Source organism: Cervus canadensis, chromosome 16, assembly GCF_019320065.1.
Source record: "Cervus canadensis isolate Bull #8, Minnesota chromosome 16, ASM1932006v1, whole genome shotgun sequence".
NCBI classification, from domain to species: Eukaryota; Metazoa; Chordata; class Mammalia; order Artiodactyla; family Cervidae; genus Cervus; species Cervus canadensis.
In genome coordinates this window covers 29721515-29744287 of record NC_057401.1, presented here as the reverse complement: position 1 = coordinate 29744287, position 22773 = coordinate 29721515, and the positions used below count along the sequence as shown (strand labels likewise).

At 42.3% G+C, this 22773-nt stretch overlaps 1 protein-coding gene across 3 annotated transcripts in view; it reads right to left on the bottom strand.

Annotated features, from left to right (window-relative positions):
- PAIP1 (poly(A) binding protein interacting protein 1) overlaps positions 1-11588 on the bottom strand; it is a 29026-nt gene extending 17438 nt beyond the window's left edge. The window contains exons 1-2 of one of the 3 annotated variants that reach the window (XM_043488786.1): positions 11447-11588; positions 9975-10144 (exon numbers count right to left, since the gene is read on the bottom strand). In XM_043488786.1, the coding sequence (XP_043344721.1) occupies positions 9975-10073 (99 nt within the window). In that variant the 5' untranslated portion in view covers positions 10074-10144; positions 11447-11588. Of the gene's footprint in view, positions 1-9974; positions 10145-10725; positions 11264-11446 lie in introns of those variants that run through there. The other 2 variants (XM_043488784.1, XM_043488785.1) reach the window with 2 other exon arrangements.
- Positions 11589-22773: the final 11185 nt, after the last annotated feature.

Here is a 22773-nt window from a genome sequence, read left to right as displayed (position 1 = left end):
TCAGGATTTGTTTCAAAATGGAAGGGGGAGAGGGGCCAGAGATACAGAAACCAGAATGACCACATGTAGTTAATGACTGAGGCCATCGGCATTCATTATAACATTCTATATCCTTGTAGACATTCAACAATTTCTCTATTGGAAAAAAAAGTTTGTCGTCTGTCAATCTCCAAAGATAAAAAATATATATACTTTAAATGACTACAAAAATCATAGTGTACAGTGGTAAGAGACTTTCTGGCTGCTATGTCCAGCCAATCTTGATAGTAGCAATAATTTCCAATTAATATCACTATCATCCCAATGTTCATAGCAGCACTATTTACAATAGCCAACACACAGAAGCAACACACAGAAGCAACCAACATGTCCATCGACAGATGAATGGATAAAAATGTGGTACTCATATATAGCCATAAAAAAATGAAATAATGGATGAACCTAGAGATTATCAAAATAAGTCAAGACAGAGAAAGACAAAGGTCATATGATGATCGCTTATATGCACAATGTTAAGAAGTCTTTAAAAAATGACACGAATTTATTTACAAAACAGAAATGGGAGTCAGACATAGAAAAAACTTACGGAGAATGGGATCAACATATACATACTACTGCACACAAAACACACAATTAATAAGGACCTCCTGTATTGCAAAAGCAACTCAATACCCTGTGAAGAGCTATATGAGAAAACAATCTAAAAAAGTATATACATGTACAAGAGGTTCACTTTGCTGAAACTAACACAACATTGTAAATCAACTATACTCCCAATAAAGTTTTTTTTAGCATTTTAAATAATGGCAGAATGTTGAGTAGGGTGACTGATGCAAAAGATAACAGATCTGAGTATAAATCCTTACATTCACAATGTCTGGAACCACCCAAAGCATTCTGAAGTTTACTTGAGTGTTATTTCCTTCTTCAGGGATCTTCCCAACCCAGGGATCAAATCCAGGTCTCCTGCATGGCAGAGATTTTTTACCATCTGAGCCACCAGGGAAGCCCAAAAGTTGACTGATGTCTGCTTCAGTATCTGTTTTGTTTTTGTTTTGCTTTTTAGTCCATGAAAGTGATAGTGTTAGAACTCAGTCATATCTTGAACTCTTTGTAACCCCAGGGACTGTAGCCCGCCAGGCTCCTCTGTCCATGAGATTCTCCAGGCAACACCACTGGAGTGGATAGCCATTCCCTTCTCCAGGGAATCTTCCCAATCTAGGGATTGAACCCGTGGGTCCCCTGCACTGCAGGCAAATTCTTTACCATCTGAGCCACCAGGGAAATCCAATAACTATGCAGCTTGATAAAATTTACCCCTTTCCAAAAGAAGCCATATGCAGAGTACATCATGAGAAATGCTGGGATGCAAGCAGCACAAGCTGGAATCAAGATTGCCGGGAGAAATATCAATAACCTCAGATATGCAGATGGCACCACCCTTATGGCAGAAAGTGAAGAAGAACTAAAGAGCCTCTTGATGAAAGTGAAAGAGGAGAGTGAAAAAGTTGGCTTAAAGCTTAACATTCAGAAAACTAAGATCAAGGCATCCGGTCCCATCACTTCATGGCAAATAGATGGGGAAACAGTAGAAACAGTGTCAGACTTTATTTTTCTGGGCTCCAAAATCACTGCAGATGGTGACTGCAGCCATGAAATTAAAAGACGCTTATTCCTTCGAAGGAAAGTTATGGCCAACCTAGACAGCATATTAAAAAGCAGAGACATCACTTTGGCAACAAAGGTCCGTCTAGTCAAGGCTATGGTTTTTCCAGTGGTCATGTATGGATGTGAGAGTTGGACTGTGAAGAAAGCTGAGCACCGAAGAATTGATGCTTTTGAACTATGGTATTGGGGAAGACTCTTGAGAGTCCCTTGGACTGCAAGAAGATCCAACCAGTCCATCCTAAAGAAGATCAGTCCTGGGTGTTCGTTGGAAGGACTGATGCTGAAGCTGAAGCCCCAGTACTTTGGCCACCTCACGCGAAGAGGTGACTCACTGGAAAAGACCCTGATGCCAAGAGGGATTGGGGGCAGGAGGAGAAGGGGACAACAGAGGATGAGATGGTTGGATGGCATCACCGACTCGATGGACATGGGTTTGGGTAAACTCCGGGAGTTGGTGATGGACAGGGAGGCCTGGCATGCTGCAATTCATGGGGTCGCAAAGAGTCGAACACAACTGAGCAACCTAACTGAACTGAAAAGAAGTTAAAATGAGAAACCACATGAAACAATTATGACTACAGTATGGAAGCATTTTATGAAGGAGTTAAGTTCCAAAGTCAGCGAGTAAAGAAAGGAAGGGAAAAAAAAAAAAAATCACAACTAGTCAGAATTTGCCCTAGGAAAGCCCCATGTTGGAGCTGACGTATAATCTTAGTGAGAAGACTAACACTGCTGGTAATGATCACTATTATTAAGCTGACCACCATTTAGAGGCCAGGTTGCATAATTTTTTTATACTCCTAGACACTAAAGTGACATTTACCATGACACGCTGCAGGTACTAAGAGGACTCAGGAGCTAAGAGCAGAGGCAGGAAGCGCAGAGCACTGCGCCTCGCGTGCTCAGACGGGGCCCGCTGAGCAGCAGAGCAGGGACACTGGCACACTTTACACGTCTGTCTGATCACACACCTGCAGCCAAATTAACTGTACTGTGAGATAAAGCAAGCATTAGTGTTGATGAAATTCAAATTCATGAAGCATAAACATTACAGCTGTGTGACAGGATTACACGAGTTAATGAGTTAAGTGAGTTAATTAGTAAACACCCTTGGACCAGTACATAGTAAGGTACTAAGTGTTCAACAAATTTTAAATTTCTAGCAAAGTACTGAAACACATTCCAAATACAACAGCCATGTTCTCACACCTAAAGGAGCTAAAGTGTAAAAAGCATCTAGAAAGGAGAATGATCAACTATACTTGTTGGTACCTAGGATGGTCCTCTATCAATAAACTAATAGCTACCAGCTGCAGATATAGCACGCTGTTCACTCAAAACCATCTGAGTGTTGAGTGCTTACTTGACTGCTCTAGGTGCTGGGAATACTGTCACACCATGGATAAAGGAGACAAAGTCCTTCTTCCTCTCTTGGGCTTCTATTTCATAACGGCAGACACTTTTCAGATATTGAGATATAGTGGGGAAGAAAGGTCAGGGAAGAATTCCGAACAGTTAATATCTGAACTGAGAGAAAAAGAGTAAAACAACAAACCCAAAAACCAGCAACACAAATATCTGAGGAAAGATTTTATTCAAGGGGGACAAGAAGTATACAGGCCCTAAGGAGATGCATTTGCCTAATACCTTTAAGAGATGCCAGAATACACAAACTGAGGATAAAGCAGTCGCTAATGGGATCCATAAGGCAAATGGGGAGATCATGTGGGCTTTGGGCACCACACTAAGACCAGTTCAAGAGACAGTGAAAAAACCAAGCAGGGGTCGGGGTTAGGGTGGGTTTAGGCAAGGAAGGATCTTGTTCTAACTCAAGTAATCTACGCATGCTCATATAGCTCTTGTAGACATATAAGTTATTAAGAATTGAGCACAGAACAAAGTCTATGCTTTTAAGTTCTGTGCTATACTCCAAAAAAAGTCAAAGGCCTATAACCCAATTTTGACACATAAGCTTACTTATTTATAAACTTACAATAAGTTTTAAATTATAAATAAGTTGCCAAAAATTCATCCAACAATTCAAAGAATTGGTTAAGTATATTACCTTATATCCACATGATAGAATATCATATAGCCACTGAAAAGACACGTATCAATACAGAAATACTGTCAACACAGTAAATTAAAAGAATACAGAACCATATTTTTGTACTATTTAACTGTTAGAGAGTTATAGAGAATGAATATTTCTGTAAAGACAGACAAAGAATAAGTTCTCTCTGGAGTGAGGAAACAATTATAAATACTCACTCTTTAGGGCTTCCCTGGTGGCTCAGAATCCGCTTATAATGTAGGGGCCGCAGGAGACATGGGTTAGATCCCTGGGTTGGGAAGATCCCCTGGAGGAGGGCATGGCAACCCACACCAGTACTCTTGTGGAGAATCCCATGGACAGAAGCCTGGCGGGCTACAATCCATAAAGATTGTAGGTGGCAGAGTTGGACATGACTGAAGCAAACGGGCATGGCGCTGACTTTATTATGAAATTGTGAAAGCGGTTCAGCATGACAAATGCATCATATTCAATAATTACTTAATGGTAATTACAAACATATGTGAGTTTTACAATTAAAAACTAGTTTTATGATTTTTATATGCAATTTAAAATTTACACATTTGCGGTATCCTACTATTAATGACAATGAAAAGCAGAAAGTCTCCCAGCTAATGATATTGATTTCCTAACTGTTCTTATCACATGTCTTTCATTGAACCAAAATGCAGATTAGAACACTGACTTCAGTTTTTGATTTTTTTCCAAATAAGCATAACTCTTTTAAGGGAATCTGAAATGTGAAAGTAAAAGAGGAAAACAGAGCTGTTCTGAATAGAGCTGAACAGGGGATTCAGAGCCTGCTGTTTCAAGTGAAAAGGGCGGCACAGAGTATTCTGAACAGATGAGCACTCCAATGTTTGAATCAAAACTTGTGTTAGTTTTCTAGTACCAGATTTTTTTAAAGTATAAATTTCTTCAGTCTTTAACGTGAAGTCAAATGGCTTCCAAGTTGAGGAATATTTTAAGTTTTATTTTTCTTAGAATTCTGTGACAAGAGATTAGGAGGAACATCAAACAGAAAACTGACTTTCTAGTAGGTTCTTTGAATAGACTGTTAAGAGGTAAGCCCCTAAGCAAAGCAGTGGGAACAAAAGAAAAGGATCAGATACTTAATGTGAACAGTCAAGACTATTTTAGTCAACTAGATCAAAAGTGGGCAAGACTGTGAAAGAGGGAAAGTGAGTCAATACACCATACAAGCTTTTAGCCTGAGCAGTTAGTTAGAATATAAAAATGTAAGAAAAGGTTTGCAAAAGATGAATTTATCTTTGTTCTTGAGTTTGAACTTGCAATCCTCAGAAGAGGTCAAAACAAATAGAAACATAAGCCTGGAGCTGAGAGGAAGAATTAAATTCCAGAGTTATCAGCAGGAAGGTATGTGATGGTCAGATTCTAGGAGATAGGCACTATCATCAAGGGAAGTAATAAAATAGAAAAAAGACAGAATTCTCAGAGCCTGCAGTCTGAGGAGAGGAGGAATGGTCTAAAAATTGCAAGGATGAAGAACTGCCACAGAAACCAAAGGAAAAGGTAAACAAGTAGAGGTGCTCATAGGAGCAAATGCTGTAGAATAATTTCATTGGTTCAAATCTGAGACAGTGATGGTTGCAGTCTTGGTAATCAAAACTATGTAAAAAGAGAAAAATTTAAGACAAGATTCAGTTCAGTTACTCAGTCATCTCCCACTCTTTGCGACCCCATGAACCGCAGCACACCAGGCCTCCCTGTCCATCACCAACTCCCGGAGTCCACCCAAACCACCCAAACCCATGTCCATGCACTCAATATGTCAGCAAATTTGGAAAACTCAGCAGTGGCCACAGGACTGGAAAAGGTCAGTTTTCATTCCAATCCCTAAGAAAGGCAATGCCAAAGAATGCTCAAACTACCGCACAATTGCACTCATCTCATACGCTAGTAAAGTTAACGCTCAAAATTCTCCAAGCCAGGCTCTAGCAATACGTGAACCGTGAACTTCCAGATGTTCAAGCTGGTTTTAGGAAATGTAGAGGAACCAGAGATCAAATTGCCAACACCCACTGGATCACTGAAAAAGCAAGAGAGTTCCAGAAAAACATCAATTTCTGCTTTATGCCAAAGCCTTTGTGTGGATCACAATAAACCATGGAAAATTCTGAAAGAGATGGGAATACCAGACCACCTGACCTGACTCTTGAGAAACCTGTATGCAAGTCAAGAAGCAACAGTTAGAACTCGACATGAAACAACAGACTGGTTCCAAATAGGAAAAGACAAGATTAGTATTATAAATATTCAGTTCTTATAAAAAGGAGGAAATTTTGAAAGACTGAAAACGTACCCTTGGCACCTTGCTCAGGACCCACACCAGAAGTCAACCTCACAGATCACATGGTGTTCAAGAAGTCTATTTAGATGAGGGTTAAGAGGACAATCAATTTTAAAATAAAAACATCAGCTGTCACAAAAATAGTACAATTAAGAGGATCAGTCTGCAGAGGTTTCAATGGTCAGTGAGGAGTAAAGTAGTGACAACAGTGAACAATTTTTCATTTTGGAGAATGTCACTATTAAAAGGCAGAAGAAAAACTGGGCAGTAACTTGGAGGATGTTCTCAGAAAAAGCTGGGATTTTTTGTGCATGTTGGGGGAGGTGGGGGATTTTGTCTCTTAATAAATGCTTTATCAATTCCTATGTGGAATTTTTGGTTCTCATAAGTGAACTGCAATTAAATATTTAAGATGTAGTGGTTTACCTGAGAAAAAGCCATGGCCAGGAATAGATGGACATGGCAACTCATTGGTAAGAAGGCATAAAAAGAAGATTCTAGCAGTGAGATTAAAGGAAGGTTTGAAGATAAAAGGACCTGGAGTTTTAGAAGGGTTATGAAAGCACAACAAAAGACTATCATAAAAAATGTAAAAAACATGCATTCTTGAGAGCAGATCCTGCTCAAGGATACCAAGCAAGAGATTCTCACGTGTATAACAAAGGAAGACAAGGAATTTCTGGAAATCCAGCCAGGAGACCACTAGAATACAGGCTCTATAAAGATAAGAACTTTTTATCCAGTGCTGTATCCCCAGCCCTGGATTCATGGTTAAGTATTCAATTATTTTCTGAACAAGTGAGTGAATACAGCTAACTCTGGATTATGGTTACTGTCAGGAAAAGCTTCTCTCATAATCAGACTTTATCCTAAGACTCAGGGGGAAAAAAAATCAAGGATATTGGTATTCTGTGACTAACTGGATTGAGAAAAACTCTTAGCTTTGACAGAGGGTAAAAGGGTAAGGCCAGAGAATATATCAGGGCAGGAGTAGCAAGCTTCCCAGGCGGTAAATGGTAAAGAATCCGCCTCACAATGCAGGAGATGCAAAAGACGCAGGCTGGACTCCTGGGGAGCCCTGTGAGTGCTCTGACAGGCACGTCCCCCCTTCTGTGTCTAGTCCTTAAAGTTTTGATATGAGTCGGACTCATTCTTGAGGCTTCCCTGGTGGCTCAGACAGTAAAGAATCTGCCTGCAATGCAAGAGACCCTGGTATGAGCCCTGGAGAAGGAAATGGCAACCCACTCCAGTAGTCCTGCCTGTGAAATCCCACAGTCAGAGGAGCCTGGCCGGCTACAGTCCATGGGGTCGCCAAGAGTCAGACACGCACTCAGCAAGCTTGAATGCCTATAGAATCCAGGTGGATTACAGGCAAATGAAGTAAGCCGGTGAGCAAATCAGAGCTTACACACCATCTAAAGGGGCTGCCTCTATTCAGCTCCAGCCAACTTTTGCTCTATCAAAATAGCAGTCCAGTATGGCCAGATCTTATGATTTCAAAGAACCCTCAAATAAATAAATAAATAAATAAATAAATCAGCTTTGCAGTATCTAATATAAGTACTGGTAAATTATAAAGCCCCCTTAAAAAAAAATATGCAGGGCCAAGGAAGACACACCTGCAGGCAACATGTGAGCCATGGGCTCTGGCAAACAGAGCCAAGCTGGAGGTGATCTACAAGAGATTTAAGCAGTGCTAAAAGGACGGCAGTGGCTCAAAGAAGTCGACTAACATGGCTCAATACACCGCTCTCAGGGAGTCACTTGAACTATTTAAGAAACTGGCTGGTAAAGAATTACGAAAAACTACATCCCTCTCACCATGAAATAGCCTAAATCACTGGGAAAACAAACAAATGAGAAACCGTTTGTGGCTGTTAAGGTAAGTATCCTTAAGAGTCACTCAGCTACTCAAAGCTCTCGAATGGTTCCTGTCTTCTCTATGCCAAAAAACAGTTTGGGGGCAAGAATCCAAGCTGCTCTCATTTCTACTTTACATGATTGATGGCCCATTCCACCCCAAGTCAACTGCTCTTCCTGCTATGCCTGTACTTTCCCCTCTCCATCCCCAAAGCTCTTTCCTAATAAAGTCTAACTGCATGAAGTTTCTAAAATATGAAATAAAAATTCTCCTATATCTTCTATCAAATATGGAAGTAAACTCCCTCCAACTCTCACCCCCAAAGCAACAAAAAAAAAGTGTGCCACTATTAGTTGATCAGGGACTTTACAAATTAAAAAAGATGACACCCACCCACCAGAATAGCTAAACTTAAAATAGTAAATACCAAGTGCTGATAAGGAATTAAACTGACTGGAAACCATATGGTACTCAATGAATACATTGGAATCAGTCTTTTTGGAAAAGTATTCATTCAGCAGTCTTTACTAAAGCTAGCTACCCTATGTCCCAACAACTCCACTCCTACATATATACCAAACACAAACAAGGGCAAATATCCACCAAGACATGGACAAGAACAGCAGCCCCAAACATAATAGCCCAACTGTGAAAGCCAACCAATGTTCAACAAATATTCATAGTGGACTGCCACAAGACTAAATCACCTCCAGTAACATGCTACAATACTGATTAATTTTGATGTTGAATGAAAACGAGTGTATTCTATGTGACTCCATTTATATGAATTTTGAACAGAAGCAAAATTACTGTTAGATCAAAATAGTGGTTACCTTTGGAGAGCAGTGGGCTTCCCTTGTGGCTCAGCTGGTCAAGAATCTGCCTGCAATGCAGGAGACCTGGGTTCGTTCCCGGGTTCCCTTCCCGGGTTGGGAAGATCCCCTGGAGAAGGCAAAGGCTACCCACTCCAGTATTCTGGCCTGGAAAATTCCATGGATTGTATGGATTCCATGGATTGTATGGATTCCATGGATTGTGTCCGTGGGGTTACAAAGAGTCAGACACGACTGAGCGACTTTCACTTTGGAGAGCAGTAATGATTAGAAGGAAACAGAGTGGGCTATGAAGATAGTGATAATGTTCCTTTTCATTATCTGGATGCTGGATGCCCAAGAATTTTCACTTTGTGAAACTTTGAGCGAAACCCGAGTTACACTATTCCGTATATTTACATGTCAAAAAATGAAGAACAGGAGAGACAGGACTTATGCTAAAGTATTATCATTTCTTCAATCCAGAATGATCCCTGCCCTATTTATTTACAATTAATTGCTATGCATTTACCATTGTAACAATTCTTTTCTTTGTATCCCAACCATGCTTGATGTTTTCTCCTAATATTTAAGTGACACTAATTTCTAACATTTATATTATTGACAAAGATGAATCTGAAAGAAGTTCTTTATACCTAAACACTTTATCAAAACTCCCTACTTTTCTATATAACCGTTAATTAGAACCAGAAACACTTCTATTTTAACATAACAGAGCCCAGATGTGTACTCCTTAACATTCAAACACCTACCACAATTAGCCCGCAGCAAAACCACTGTTTAATTTACCCTGAAGTTACCAATGGATATCCAGCTGCCCCGCTAAAATCAAATTAAAAATTAACTTTTCCAGGCCACTATTCTTTTTTTTTTTTCTTCAGGCCACTATTCTATAGGTCGTCCATAAAGTCAGGACACAAACTTCAGTTTTATAGACTGAAGATGTCATTGACCACCATAAATTTATTAAACTATAGATGGTGGAAATACAGCAATGAACAAAATAGACAAGACTGTCTACTCTCAAGCTTATGTTCTGATACCTTGACTGTAATAACTACCTCGAATATAATAAATACATATGGAATCACTTTTTTTTTCCCCTCATGATTTCAATACAATCGTGTTTTTATGTGCGGCACAGAAAGAACACCAGCATACTGATAAATGATGTAATAACCACATTCTTCCAGTAATATTAGAGCTGCAGTAAAAAGATGTACTTACTGTATAATTAGAAGAGTAACTTGACGGGTAGAATTCAGGGGCGTTTACAGACAGCTTAGACATTAATACAGGAGCTACAACCACCTGGGGTTTAGCCATTGCTGACTCCGAATTCTGCTGTGGGATGTTATCCGGCGAACTGGATGGAGCTCTCAGGGGCCTCGTTTGTTCTGAGGAAAAAAAAAAAAAAAAATTGGTGTCAGATGCTTTCGTTCCTTTGGATAACAACTTACAAATACGGAAAAGCCATTTGAGCAAGACTGGTTTCTAACTCAAACAAGAACCACCACGAATTTTAAGGTTATCGCCAGGATAGGTGCAGAGAGCCTGCAAAAAGGAACAATAGACTTGCTTTAGCTCATTTTATGAACATACTGCTTTCTAAATAAACACGTGAGGGCTTATTTTTCCTTTTTTCTTTTTTAAAGAGTCGGTTAAAAAGAGGTGGGCGCCCGCCTCCGGCCTCCCCCTCGGGGGCTGGGGAGGGGGAGGCGAATTTCACTCCCTCCCGGGACAGCCGAACTCGGAGGGCGCCGCGGGCCCCTCCCCCCGCCGGGGCGCACAAAGGATTCCGGCGGCCACCTTCCAAACCCGGTTCTGGGCCCGTCCCCACCCCGAAACAACCGGGCTCTTCGGAGAACGCTCTCCGGGAGGCGGGGGTTAAAGAGGAGACAGCGCGGGGGCGCGCGGAGGCCCGTGGAGGGGGAAGCGTTGGCCCAGGAGGACGGGGTCCCCTAGAGCGGCTCCGTACCTGGGAGCGCCCCGGGCCGGGCAGGCCGCTGGGGGCCGGCGGGGACCTCGCACTGGGCCCCTGGCGGCGGGGCCGTCCTGGGCTGGCGCAGCGGCGGCGGCTGCAGGAAGCCCGGAGCTTTGGGTTGAGGCGGCGGCGGCGGCGGCTGGTGCCGCGGCCGCTCAGCAGGCCCCGCTCCGTTCGGGAAACCAGCGCCCTCAGGCCCGCCCCCTCCGCGGCCCAGGCCCCGGCTCCGGCCCCGACCAGCACCTGGGGCCCGATCGAAACCGTCCGACATGCTCCTCCTCCTCCTCCGGGGGCCGCTGCTGCTGCGCTCGGGAGAGGACACGGGGGGAGGCGCCGCGGGCCGGCTCTCGCCGCGGCGCTCACTCAGGCCTCATGGAGGAGGAGGGCGGCAGGTCCCCGCTAGTCTCCTCAGCGCTTCGGCGGGCGGAGCGGACGGCAGCTAAAGCACCCGCCGAACCCGCCGCTCCGGAGCGCCCGCCCCCCGCGGATAGCCTCGGCTTTCCGATTCTCCCCCCAAATCCGGCTCTCCCGCCTCCGGCGCGGCGGGGGCGAAGGCGGGTCACAGCGGCCCCCCGCGGCCCGGAGGCCCCGGGCGCGCCGGCCTCGGCTCCTCCCGTTCGCGGCGGGCGGGCGGGCAGCCGCGGCCCAGCAGGCGGTCCGGCGAGCGGCCCCTAGGCCGCGGGGCCCGGGCGGGGGGCCTGAACGCGGCGCTTACCCCTGCTAGGCCCGGCCTGCGCGATGGTTCTCGGGAGAGAAGTGCGAGACTGACGGTTGAGGCCAGGAAAATAAATTACGGGGGGAGGGGGCGTGGAGCCGGCGCCTGGGTTCGCCGACGCGCACCTTCCGGGGGCGCGCAGGTGTGTTCAATGTGCGGGCGCAGGCGAGACCCGAGGACTGGCGGGGAGCGGGGCAGTGGAAGCTCGTCTGCGACCTGCTACGTTAGCTGCGGGGGAAGGGAGGAGGAACAGAATCGAAATACGTCCCCCACCCCCGCCCCCGCCCCTCTCAATTCACTGTAGGTGTTTATCACAGTAGGTCACGGTATGACCAAGATTTACCCTCTTCTCTTTTTCTCTTACCCTCAGAAATTTTAAGAAAATACACTACCTTTCAATGAAACTCCTCTCTTTTTCATCTTCTGCCAGTGCTGTCCAATCAAAATATGAGAGCCACAAATGCAAGCCACTTTACATAATTATAAATTTTCTAGAATGGACCGTATGCGAGTGAAAAGAAACAGGTGAAATTAATTTACATAATATCATTTACTTAAGTAGATCAAATGGTATCATTCCAACATGTAATTAATAAAGATATTGAGGTTTTTTTTTCATACTAATCAAAATCCAATGTGTATTTTACGCTTCTGGCATATCTCACTTAGGACGAAGTCGTTTGAAGTGCTCAGTAGCCCGCTGAGGCTAGTTGCTACTGCACTGCACAACAAATTTCTATCCATTATTTATGTGTAAATTATTGTTTTTTAAAAATCATCTCTGATGGTGCTAAAGCCAAATGAGGGGGAAATGTAAGTAATGGAAAGGAGAAAAAAATCATTTTTTCACTATGAAACATCTTCACAAATCGATTGTAGCCCTGTATTTTAAGCAAGGCTTAATGTTTTTCAATTTTGTCATCTTGAGAATCATTTGTTAGGAAAAAAGAAACCTCCTGTTAACATTTTTTTCTTCTTGCTAATAAAGAAAACGTTGACATCTTCACCTAAATGAAGGAGGAAAACGGCTCTGATGAAGGTGTGCATTCTCAGTCCTGTCCACTCTATGCGACCCCATGGACTATAGCCCGCCAAGCTTCCCTGTCCATGGAATTCTCCAGGGGAGAACACTGGAGTGGGTTGCCATTTACTCTGCCAGGGGATTTTCCCAACCTTGGGATGCAACCCACATCTTCATCTCCTGTGTTGGGAGGCGGATTTTTTACCATTGAGCCACCTGTAAAGCCCTAATGAAGGCAATCATGAATAAATGATTAACACTGTTGATTGTTGGCAAAAATAAGTAAGGGATGGAAGCCAGCAAAAAGTGTGGTTCCTCAGTGCTGAGAAAGAAGGTAGGATTCAAAGTGGGCCAGACGTTTGGTTTGGATCCTGGTTTAGACCCTTAATGCCTGGGTGGTCTTGGGTAAGCAAGGGATTTAGCTTCTCTGAGCCTCAGTTTCCTCAGTTATGAAATAGTAAGTATCCTGCAGCACTAAGCATATATCACAAAGACAAGATTACAATTTAAAAATTAGATGAGGTAATGCCCATAACATAAAAATCCATTCTTTTATGTGGTCTTCTTGCTTGGACTTTTCTATTGTGTGTGAAAGCCCCAAAAACTGTATGCTTAACAAGAGTTATCCTGTATGTTCCACCAAAGTAGCTGATCCAATCCTGTCCCAGACTTTTGTTTGCATTCACCCCTCTTTTCTCTCCTTAGAACTTGATGGCTAGCTCCTTTTCCATATCTAAGACTTTCTTATCTGAGAATGAGGCTATTCTGCATCCATGGTGAGGTCAGGTTATCTTTATAGCCCCTTTTGTTAGATAAATTAGATAATTTATATGTTGCTCTTTCAGTTCAGTTCAGTCACACAGTCATGTTGAACTCTGACCCCAAGGACTGCAGCATACCACACCTCCCTGTCCATCACCAACTCCTAGAGCTTGCTCAGACTCATGTCCATTGAGTCGGTGATGCCATGCAACCATCTTGTCCTCTGTCATCCCCTTCTCCTCCTGCCTTCAATCTTTCCCAGCATCAGGGTCTTTTCCAGTGAGTCTCTTCTTGGCATCAGGTGGCCAAAGTATTGGAGTTTCAGCTTCAGCATCAGTCCTTCCAATGAATATTCAGGACTGATTTCTTTTAAGATTGACTGGTTTGATCTCCTTGCAGTCCAAGGGACTCAAGAGTCTTCTCCAAAACCACAGCTCAAAAGCATCAATTCCTCAGTGATCAGCTTTCTTTATAGTCCAACTCTCACATCTGTGCATGACTACTGGAAAAACCATATCTTTGGCTAGATGGACCTTTGTTGGCAAAGTAATGTCTCTGCTTTTTAATATGCTGTCTAGGTGTGTCATAGCTTTTCTTCCAAGGAGTAAGCATCTTTTAATTTCATGGCTGCAGTCACCATCTGCAGTGATTTTGGAGCCTAAAAAAATAAAGTCTGTCAGTTTCCATTGTTTCCCCATCTATTTGTCATGAAGTGATGGGATTTGATACCTTGATCTTCGTTTTCTGAATGCTGAGTTTTAAGCCAACTTTTCACTCCCCTCTTTCACTTTCATCAAGAGGCTCTTTAGTTCTTTCTTGCTCTCTGCCATAGGGGTTGTGTCATCTGCTTATCTGAGGTTATTGATATTTCTCCAGGCAATCTTGATTCCAGCTTGTGCTCCATCCAGCCTGGCATTTTGCATGATGGACTCTGCATATAAGTTAAATAAGCAGGGTGACAATATACAGCCTTGATGTACTCCTTTTCCTATTTGGAACCAGTCTGTTGTTCCATGTCCAGTTCTAACTGTTGCTTCTTGACCTGCGTACAGATTTCTCAGGAGACAGGTCAGGTGGTCTGGTATTCCCTTCTCTTTAAGAATTTTCCACAGTTTGTTGTGATCCACATAGTCGAAGACTTTAGCGTTGTCCTTTGCCTTCTGCCTATTTACTGTTATGTAACTTTAGCCCTGTTATGGTATAGGAAAAGTGGACCTGGGGACAAACATGAATGAATTTTCTACATAGTTGTTGCTCTGATTCTTAGTTCTTCAGACTTGGGCTGGAATTACACTACTAACTTTCCTTGGTTTCCAGCTTGCGGACAGTAAATCATGAGACTTCTCAGCCTCCATAATCACATAAGCCAATTCTGCATTATAAATTGTAGCCATCTCTATGTCTATCTTCTGTTAGTTATATTTCTCTGAAAAGCCCTGAGACAGAAATTGATGCTGAGAAGTGGGGTGCAGGTGTAAAAAATACCAAAAAAATGTGGTAGTGGCTTGTGAACTGGTTAATGGGTAGAGGCTGCTAGTGATTTCTTTTTTTTTTGGCTGCATGGAATGTGCAGGATCTTAGTCCCAGAACAAGGAACTTGCCCCCTGCAGTGGTAGCATGGAGTCTTAATCACTGGACTGCCAGGGAAGTCCCTGGTAGTGATTTTTTATAAAAGCTAGAAAAAGTCGATATTGCCATGAAGGGACTGTTAAAGGTAATTCTGATGATGGCTCAGAAAGAAAAGAGGAACGCTGTAGAGAAAGCTTCCATCTTCTTAGAGAATAGAAATAATCACATACAGAGTGTTGGTAGAAATATGGGTACTAAAGATGATTCCAATGAGGTCTCAGAGAGAAATAAAGATGTCATTGGACAATGGCAAAAAGGCGTTCCATATTACAAAGTGGCAAAGATCCTCTCCAGCTGTGAAACTGTGAAACCAGTTCAGTGATGTTTCCACCTAGTCTATGGTATTTTGTTAAAGCAGCCCAAATAAAGCCTTTACCCAGAGAAATGAAGATTTATGTTCACACAAAAACTGGTACCCAAGCTTTTATGATAGTTCATAATAGCCCCACACTGGGAACAATATAAATTCTTTAATGGATGAATGGCTGAACTGTGGTATTCATACCATAAAATACTACTCAACAAGAAAAAGGAAAAACCCCTGATAAATAGAACTTTGATGGCTCTTGAGGGATTATGCTGAGTTTAAAAAAGAAAGTAATCTCAAAAGGTTATTGTATGATTCTATTTGTACAACTTTTCTCAGTGAGGCAGCAGTGAGTGGTGACTGGAAGTGAGACGTTAATTCTCTGCCCAGGAACAACCTGGGGAACCTGTGTGAAAACCAGGAATTCTAGCCACCAGATCAGCAAGGGTTAGAGGCTAGAAGCTAATTTTCCTTGGATTTTTGTGCCCCAGTGAAAAATGCATTTATCACGGAGGCAGAAAATGTAAATGCATGTACGAAACTTATTATTAGAGACATAGCACAACAACAAGTGGGAGAACACATAGAGAAATGGTTTGTTTAGTTAAGACAGAAGCAAGGCAGAGATACATCCGGAGAGAAAGGGTGTGGATGTCCCCTGTAGTAAGGGGGAGCACAGTATGGAGGTAGTTAAGTCACTTACATAGGGCAGTTCTTCTGGGGTCTTTGTTTTGCTTCAGGCCAATTTTCTGGTCTCTTTTTTCATACCTAACCTATCCTAGGACATGCACCTGGGTGCACATGTATCCCTCAGCCAAGGTGGATCTTGAAATGAAGGCTTCTAGAAGGAGCACGACTTATTATGGCCTGGCATTATTCCTGGACTTCTGACCCACAAGGAGACTGTCTGCCCATGTGTAGTATCTCCCTCTTCCCAAAAGAAGGGGGAGCTGAGATCCTCTAATCCTTTACTCAAAAAGAGTTTTGCCCCTCTTTGTCCTTGCCATGACTATTACCTTGACTACTGCCATGACTATTACCCTAAGGTGTTTATAAGGACAAACACTGACTATTTACCCTCTTTCTGTTGTTACTTCCATTTTGGAGGGCAAACAGGAGGGTGACTGTAAATACCTTCACTGGAAGCCACCTGTCTTTTATCTCAAGAAATGCTAACAGTTATTAAGTATCCAGCCTGAAGCCCACTTCTTCATTACTCATGAAGTAAAAACAGGAGGCCAGTTGTAAATGTCTAATTGGAAGGCCATCTATCTCCTACATCACAACCTTGAAATGACAATATTATCAAATCTCTTATTATTATGTAGTAGAAGTGACAAATAGAGTCAAGGGATTAGATCTGATAGAGTGCCTAAAGAACTATGGAACATTGTTCATAACATTGTACAGGAGGCAGTGACCAAAACCATCCCAAAGAAATGCAAGAAGGCCAAATGGTTGTCTGAGGAGGCCTTACAAATAGTTGAGAATAGAAGAGAAGCAAAAGGCAAAAGGGAAAAGGAAAGATATGCCTATCTGAATGCAGATTTACAAAGAACAGCAAAGGAGATAAGAAAGCCTTCTTAAGTGAATAGTGCAAAGAAATAGAGGAAAATGATAGAAGGGGAAAGACCAGGGATCTCTTCAAGAAAACTGGAGATACCAAGGGAACTTTTCATGCAAAGGTGGGCACATTAAAGGACACAAACAAACAAACAAACAAAAATAAAGGACAGAAAGAGCAAGGACCTAATAGAAGCATAAGAGATTAAGAGGTGGTAAGAATACACAGAAGAACAGTACAAAAAAGATATTAATGACCCAGATAACCATGACAGTGTGGTCACTCACCTAGAGTTGGACATCCTGGAGTGTGAAGTCAAGGGACCCCAAGGAAGCATCACTATGAACAAAGCTAGTGGAGGTGATGGACTTCCAGCTGAACTATTTCAAATCCTAAAAGATGATGCTGTTAAAATGCTACACTAAATATGCCAGAAATTTGGAAAATTCAGCAATGGTCACAGGACTGAAAAGATCAGTTTTCATTCCAATAAAGAAGGGTAGTGCCAAAGATTGTTCAAACTATCACACAATTGCACTCATCTCACATGCTAGCAAGGTAATTCTCACAATTCTCCAAGTGAGACTTCAATAGTACATGAACCAAGATCTTCCAGATGTATAAGTTGCATTTAGAAAAGGCAGAGGAAACAGATCAAATTGCCAACATCTGCTAGATCATAGAAAAAGCAAGAGAATTCCAGAAAAACATCTGCTTCACTGACTATGCTAAAACTTTTGACTGTGTGGATCACAACAAACTGAAGAATTCTTAAAGAGATGGGAATAACAGGCTACCTTACCTGCCTCCTGAGAAATCTGTATGTAGGTTAAGAAGCAACAGTTAGAACTGGACATGGAACAACAGACTGGCTCCAAATTGGGAAAGGAGTACAACAAGGCTGTATACTGTCACCCTTCTTATTTAACTTATATACAAAGTACATCATGTGAAATGCCAGGCTGGATGAAGCACAAGCTGGAATTGAAATTGCCGGGAGAAATATAAACAACCTCAGATATGCAGTTGATACCACTCTAACGGCAGAAAGTGATGATAAAGCCTCTTGATGAGGGTGAAAGAGGAGAGTGAAAAATCTGGCTTAAAACTCAACATTCAAAAAACTAAGAGCATGGCATCCAGTCCCACTACTTCATGGCAGATAGATGGGGAAACAATGAAAACAGTGACAGACTTTATTTTCTTGGACTCCAAAATCACTGCAGATCGTGACCCATGAAATTAAAAAACCCTTGCTCCTTGGAAGAAATGCTATGACCAACCTAGGCAGCATATTAAAAAGCAGAGACACCACTTTGCTGACAAAGTCAAAGCCATATAGTCAAAGCTATGGTTTTTTCCAGTAGTCATGTACGGATGTGAGAGCTGGACCACAAAGAAGGCTTAGCACTGAAGAATTGATGCTTTTGAACTGAGGTGTTGGAGAAGACTCTTGAGAGTCCCTTGGACTGCAAGGAGATCAAACCAGTCCATCCTAAAGGAAATCAACCCTGACTATCCATTTGAAGGACTGATAATGAAGCTGAAGCTCCAATACTTTGGCCACCTGATGCCAAGAAGAAATTCATTGGAAAAGACCCTGATTCTGGGAAAGATTGAAGGCAGGAGGAGGAGGGGATGACAGAGGATGAGATGGTTGATGGCATCACCAACTCAATGGACATGAGTCTGAGCAAACTCTGAGAGTTGGTGATGGATAGGGAAGCCTGGTGTGCTGCAATTCATGGGGTCTCAAAGAGTTAGACAGGACTGAGCAACTGAACAACAACAACAATTAAGATGGAGAATGCCTTAGTGATTGCCGGGGGTTAAGCGGGGGATGGAGTTTGGAGAGAAGTAGGTATAGTTATTAAAAAGGTGACACATGTAATTAAATTGCATAAAACATGGACTGTAGCCCACCAGCTTCCTCTGTTCATGAGATTCTCCAGGCAAGAGTACTGAAGTGGTTTGCCATTCCATTCTCCAGGGAATCTTCCCGAACCAGGGATCAGATCCAGGTCTCTGGCATTGCAGGCAGATTCTTTACTGTCTGAGCCATCAAGGAAGCCCACTTAAGTGTGGCTATTAAAATGGTGACACATGTGATTAAATTGCATAGAACAAAATACATGTGTGCACACACACACCCACAAATGAATGCATGTAAAACTAAGATAAGTGGATTATTACCAGTTTCCTGGATGTGATACTGTATTATTTGTTGTTGTTTTAGTCACCACATTGAGTCCGACTCCTTTGCAACCTCAAGTACTATAGCCCACCAGGTTCCTCTGTCCATGGGATTCTCCAGGCAATAATAGTGGAGTGGGTTGCCATTTCCTTCTCCAGGGGATCTTTCGAACCCAGGGATCGAACCTACGTCTCCTGCGCTGACAGGTGGATTCTTTACCACTGAGTCGCCTGGGAAGCCCTTTAATTTTATAGTTATGTATATTTATGCATGATATCACTATCAGGGGAAATTGAATAAAGGAGAAATAAAGTCTCTTATTTCTTACAACTGTATGTAGATCTATAATTATGTCTAAGTAAAAAGTTTAAAAAACTGAAGACATAAATAAATCTTGTTTCATTTTGTTCCATTACTTCCAACTCTTTCCTATCTAATTCTGTTCACTCTTTCCTGTCCAAATCATTATGACAAGTTATATATCATGGCAAGATAATAAATTATTGGGGGTCTCATTAACAGAGAGAAGAATTAGCTGATGTATTGGTTCTCTTGGGTCTCATTTGTGTACATTTTCTTCCTCTCCTAGTCTCTTGGGCCATCTATGAGATGTAGTTCCGGCCCGGCAATCTGGATCAGGGCTCCAATCCATCTTCAAGAGTCAGAATGCTGTCTGGAATCTCCCCCAACATTTAGTGTAGTCACTTGTTTAATGATGATCTATTAGCTGGACTGTAAATTCATTTATTTGTTCATTCATTCAGTAAATATTGCATGTCTACTAAGTGCCAGGCTGCTCTAGGTGCTGAGGGTACTCAGAGGTGTGAGATTAGTAGGTATGAAGTGTGTGAAACTAGTGGCAGGAAGACCAGTTGGGTGGCAGCAGCAGAAACCCTGGTGAGAAATGATAATGGCTACTAAGATAGTGGTTGTGGGGTTGAAGAGAGGAGCCAAATGCAAGAGATGATAGGAAGAAGCTGACAGGTGCGTGTAAGGCATTAAGGAAAAACGAGAGATAAAATGACTCCAGGATTCCAACTTTGGTGCCTTAGTCCCTAAGAGTGAGAATACCAGCAGGAAGCAGATTTTCACTGAACGGTGGCCTCTCACTAATTCCATTTTGGAAATTTCATTTGGCACCTGGAGTGTCGAAGTAGAACTGTTAATTCAACAGTTAAGTCATGGACTTGGAGTTCAAAGGAATGTTGCCTAGAGTTAGAGATCGGATAGCTGAAGTCATAGAAAGAAATGAGATTACTTAAGCAAAGTACTGTTGTGCTTCAGTTGCTAAGTTGTGTCTGACTCGTTGTGACTTCGTGGACTGTAACACACCAGGCTCCTCTGTCCTCCACTCCCAGAGTCTGCTCAAATTCATGTCCATTGAGTTGGTGATGCTACCTAGTGATGGGTAGGTAGCATCACTTAAGGAAAATATTGGATACATAGAGGCAGGAAAGAGAAGCACCAAGTTGAACGGTAAGATTGAAGAAGAGGAATCTGTTTACTCTATTTGCGTGCATTCTCAAGTCACTTCAGTTGTGTTTGACTCTGTGACCCCATGGATTGTAGCCTGCCAGTTTCCTCCGACCATGGGAATTTCCTGGCAGGGATACTGGAGTGGCTTTCCATGCCCTCCTTCAGGGGATCATCTGGACCCAGGGATTGAACCTGCCTCTCTTAAGTTTCCTGCAATGCAGGCAAATTCTTTACTGTGGAGCCACAAGAGAAGCCTGTTTACTCTGCTTACATAGAGCTAAAACTGAGAATGTCAAATTGTGCCAGAATGTCAAGTAAAAGTAGGATTCCTAAGAATCCAGGAAAGCACACCCATTCCCTGAACTTGCACACCTCTTCACAGGTGGCTGTGCGCTTATCTGAGGTCATTTACACAGCTGAATGAACAACCGCCTCTGGGAGCCATGCCTTTCTTTCCCAAGAGATCTTCTGATTATAATGTGACTTTCTAGCTAAATTTGCATTTTGAGAAGAACAATAGCAACATATTATTTAGCACCTGGTCTGTTCCAGGTAAACACTTTACATGTATTATTCATTTAAATTATTCATCTTCCAAACCCTATGAGGTAGGTACTATTATTGATACTTACCCAACTTTATAGATTAAAAACATTGAGATTCAGAGATGTTAATTTGCTAAGATCACATAGTTAATGAGTAACTCAGTTTTATTAAGTCCAGAGTCCACATACTGAGCCAGTAGGCTATACTTTATCCCCAGAATAAGTGGATGACACTGATGCAAACATTCTGTTTTGCTTGGGTTATATTTCTCACTGTAAATTAACAAATAGACATTCTAATGATATTAGCACTGGGAATAATATAGATTTGTGACGATTTGTGCGTGATTTGGGTATAAGCAGTTGTCAAGATTAGGAAGTATAGACAGATCTAAGCCTGACTGTGAAATAAACAAGAAACATATGGGGAGTTTGCAAGGCAAGTGTATTAAAGCCATTTTTCTTGCTTTTATTTTTCTTTTAAAGACAGGAGAAAGATTAGTTTGTTAGCTAAAAATAATGAGGTAAGGGAACACATTAGGGAAAGGGGGGAAATTGAGAGATTAAAGGACCAGAAGAGATAGCAGGTCACAAACTCAGAGTACAGACAATAGGAATATTAATAACTGGGGATGGGAGAAAAGTTATGTCACTAAGAAATGGAACCAGGTGAAGATGAATTACAGAAAAAGGGAGGTGCTGGAAACTTCAAATGATCTCCATGTTCTCAGTAAAAGAGGAGGAAATGTCTTTATTGTGAGGATGGGAGACTTAAAAGAAGGGCTTGAGGAGGGTGGTGATAGTTGCAAAAGCTGCCGTGGGAGAAGAAGCGGACGAGGAAGCGGGCATGCTCACAGGAGGACTTCTGGGTGGTTCAGAAAATCCAGCTGAGGTTGGAGACCAGGGACTTGTAAGGACAATACTGAAAAATTTTGTGATTTTTCTCGAGCAACTCTTCCCAACCTGATCTGAGATCTGAGAAACCTGTTAGTGGGAGTCTAATTTCGTGATGCAGTTAAGGCAGAAGAGTAAAGACAGAAGGGACTGTTCACAGTTTAAGCTAGCTAGAGGAAGGACTGAAGATAAAAAACAGGTGATAGATGGAAAGGGAACGGGGGATCAAAAGAAAGAAATAAGGGGAGTTGGAAAGAAAGAAAGTGGTTGTCCAAGCACGAGATGTGAGAGTTAAAAATTTTAGAGGAAGTTCTGGCAGACAGTTGTAATGTACAATATTGTACTAACTGCGTGATTCAACTAATTGAACTGAAGAGCTTGCTGGCCAGCAGCAAGGTAATGTAATAACTGGAGGTGCTATTTTCAGAGTTGAAATTTGCCATTTGAAAGACCATTAGGAACATCAATGTTTTTTTTTTTTTTTTTAAGGAACACCAATGTTTATAAATGTCACGTAAGAGGCATGTTCTGTTTCTCTGTTTTCACTGCCCTCTCTGTTGGCACGCGTTCAAAAGCCAGTGTGTTCTTTCTGTTTCAGCTCCTAGAGGATACTAATGCAGTTTTCTTTTTATGGATGGCTGTGATAAGTCTTAGTTGTAGCAGGTGGAATCTTTGTTGTGGGCAGTTGGGCTCCAGGGTGTGTGGGCTCTGTAGTTGGAACATGTGGACTCTGTAGTTGTGCCGTGTGAACTTAGTTGCCCCACCGCATGTGGGATCTTAGTTCCCCAACCAGGGATCAAACTCGCATCCCCTGCATTGGGAGGGGGATTCTTAACCACTGGACCACCAGGAAAGTCCCAAGGTTTTCTTTCTTTTGACCAATATTTGTTGCCTGCCTAATAAAGCCAGACAGTCTGTTAGGTGTTGATGTCTCA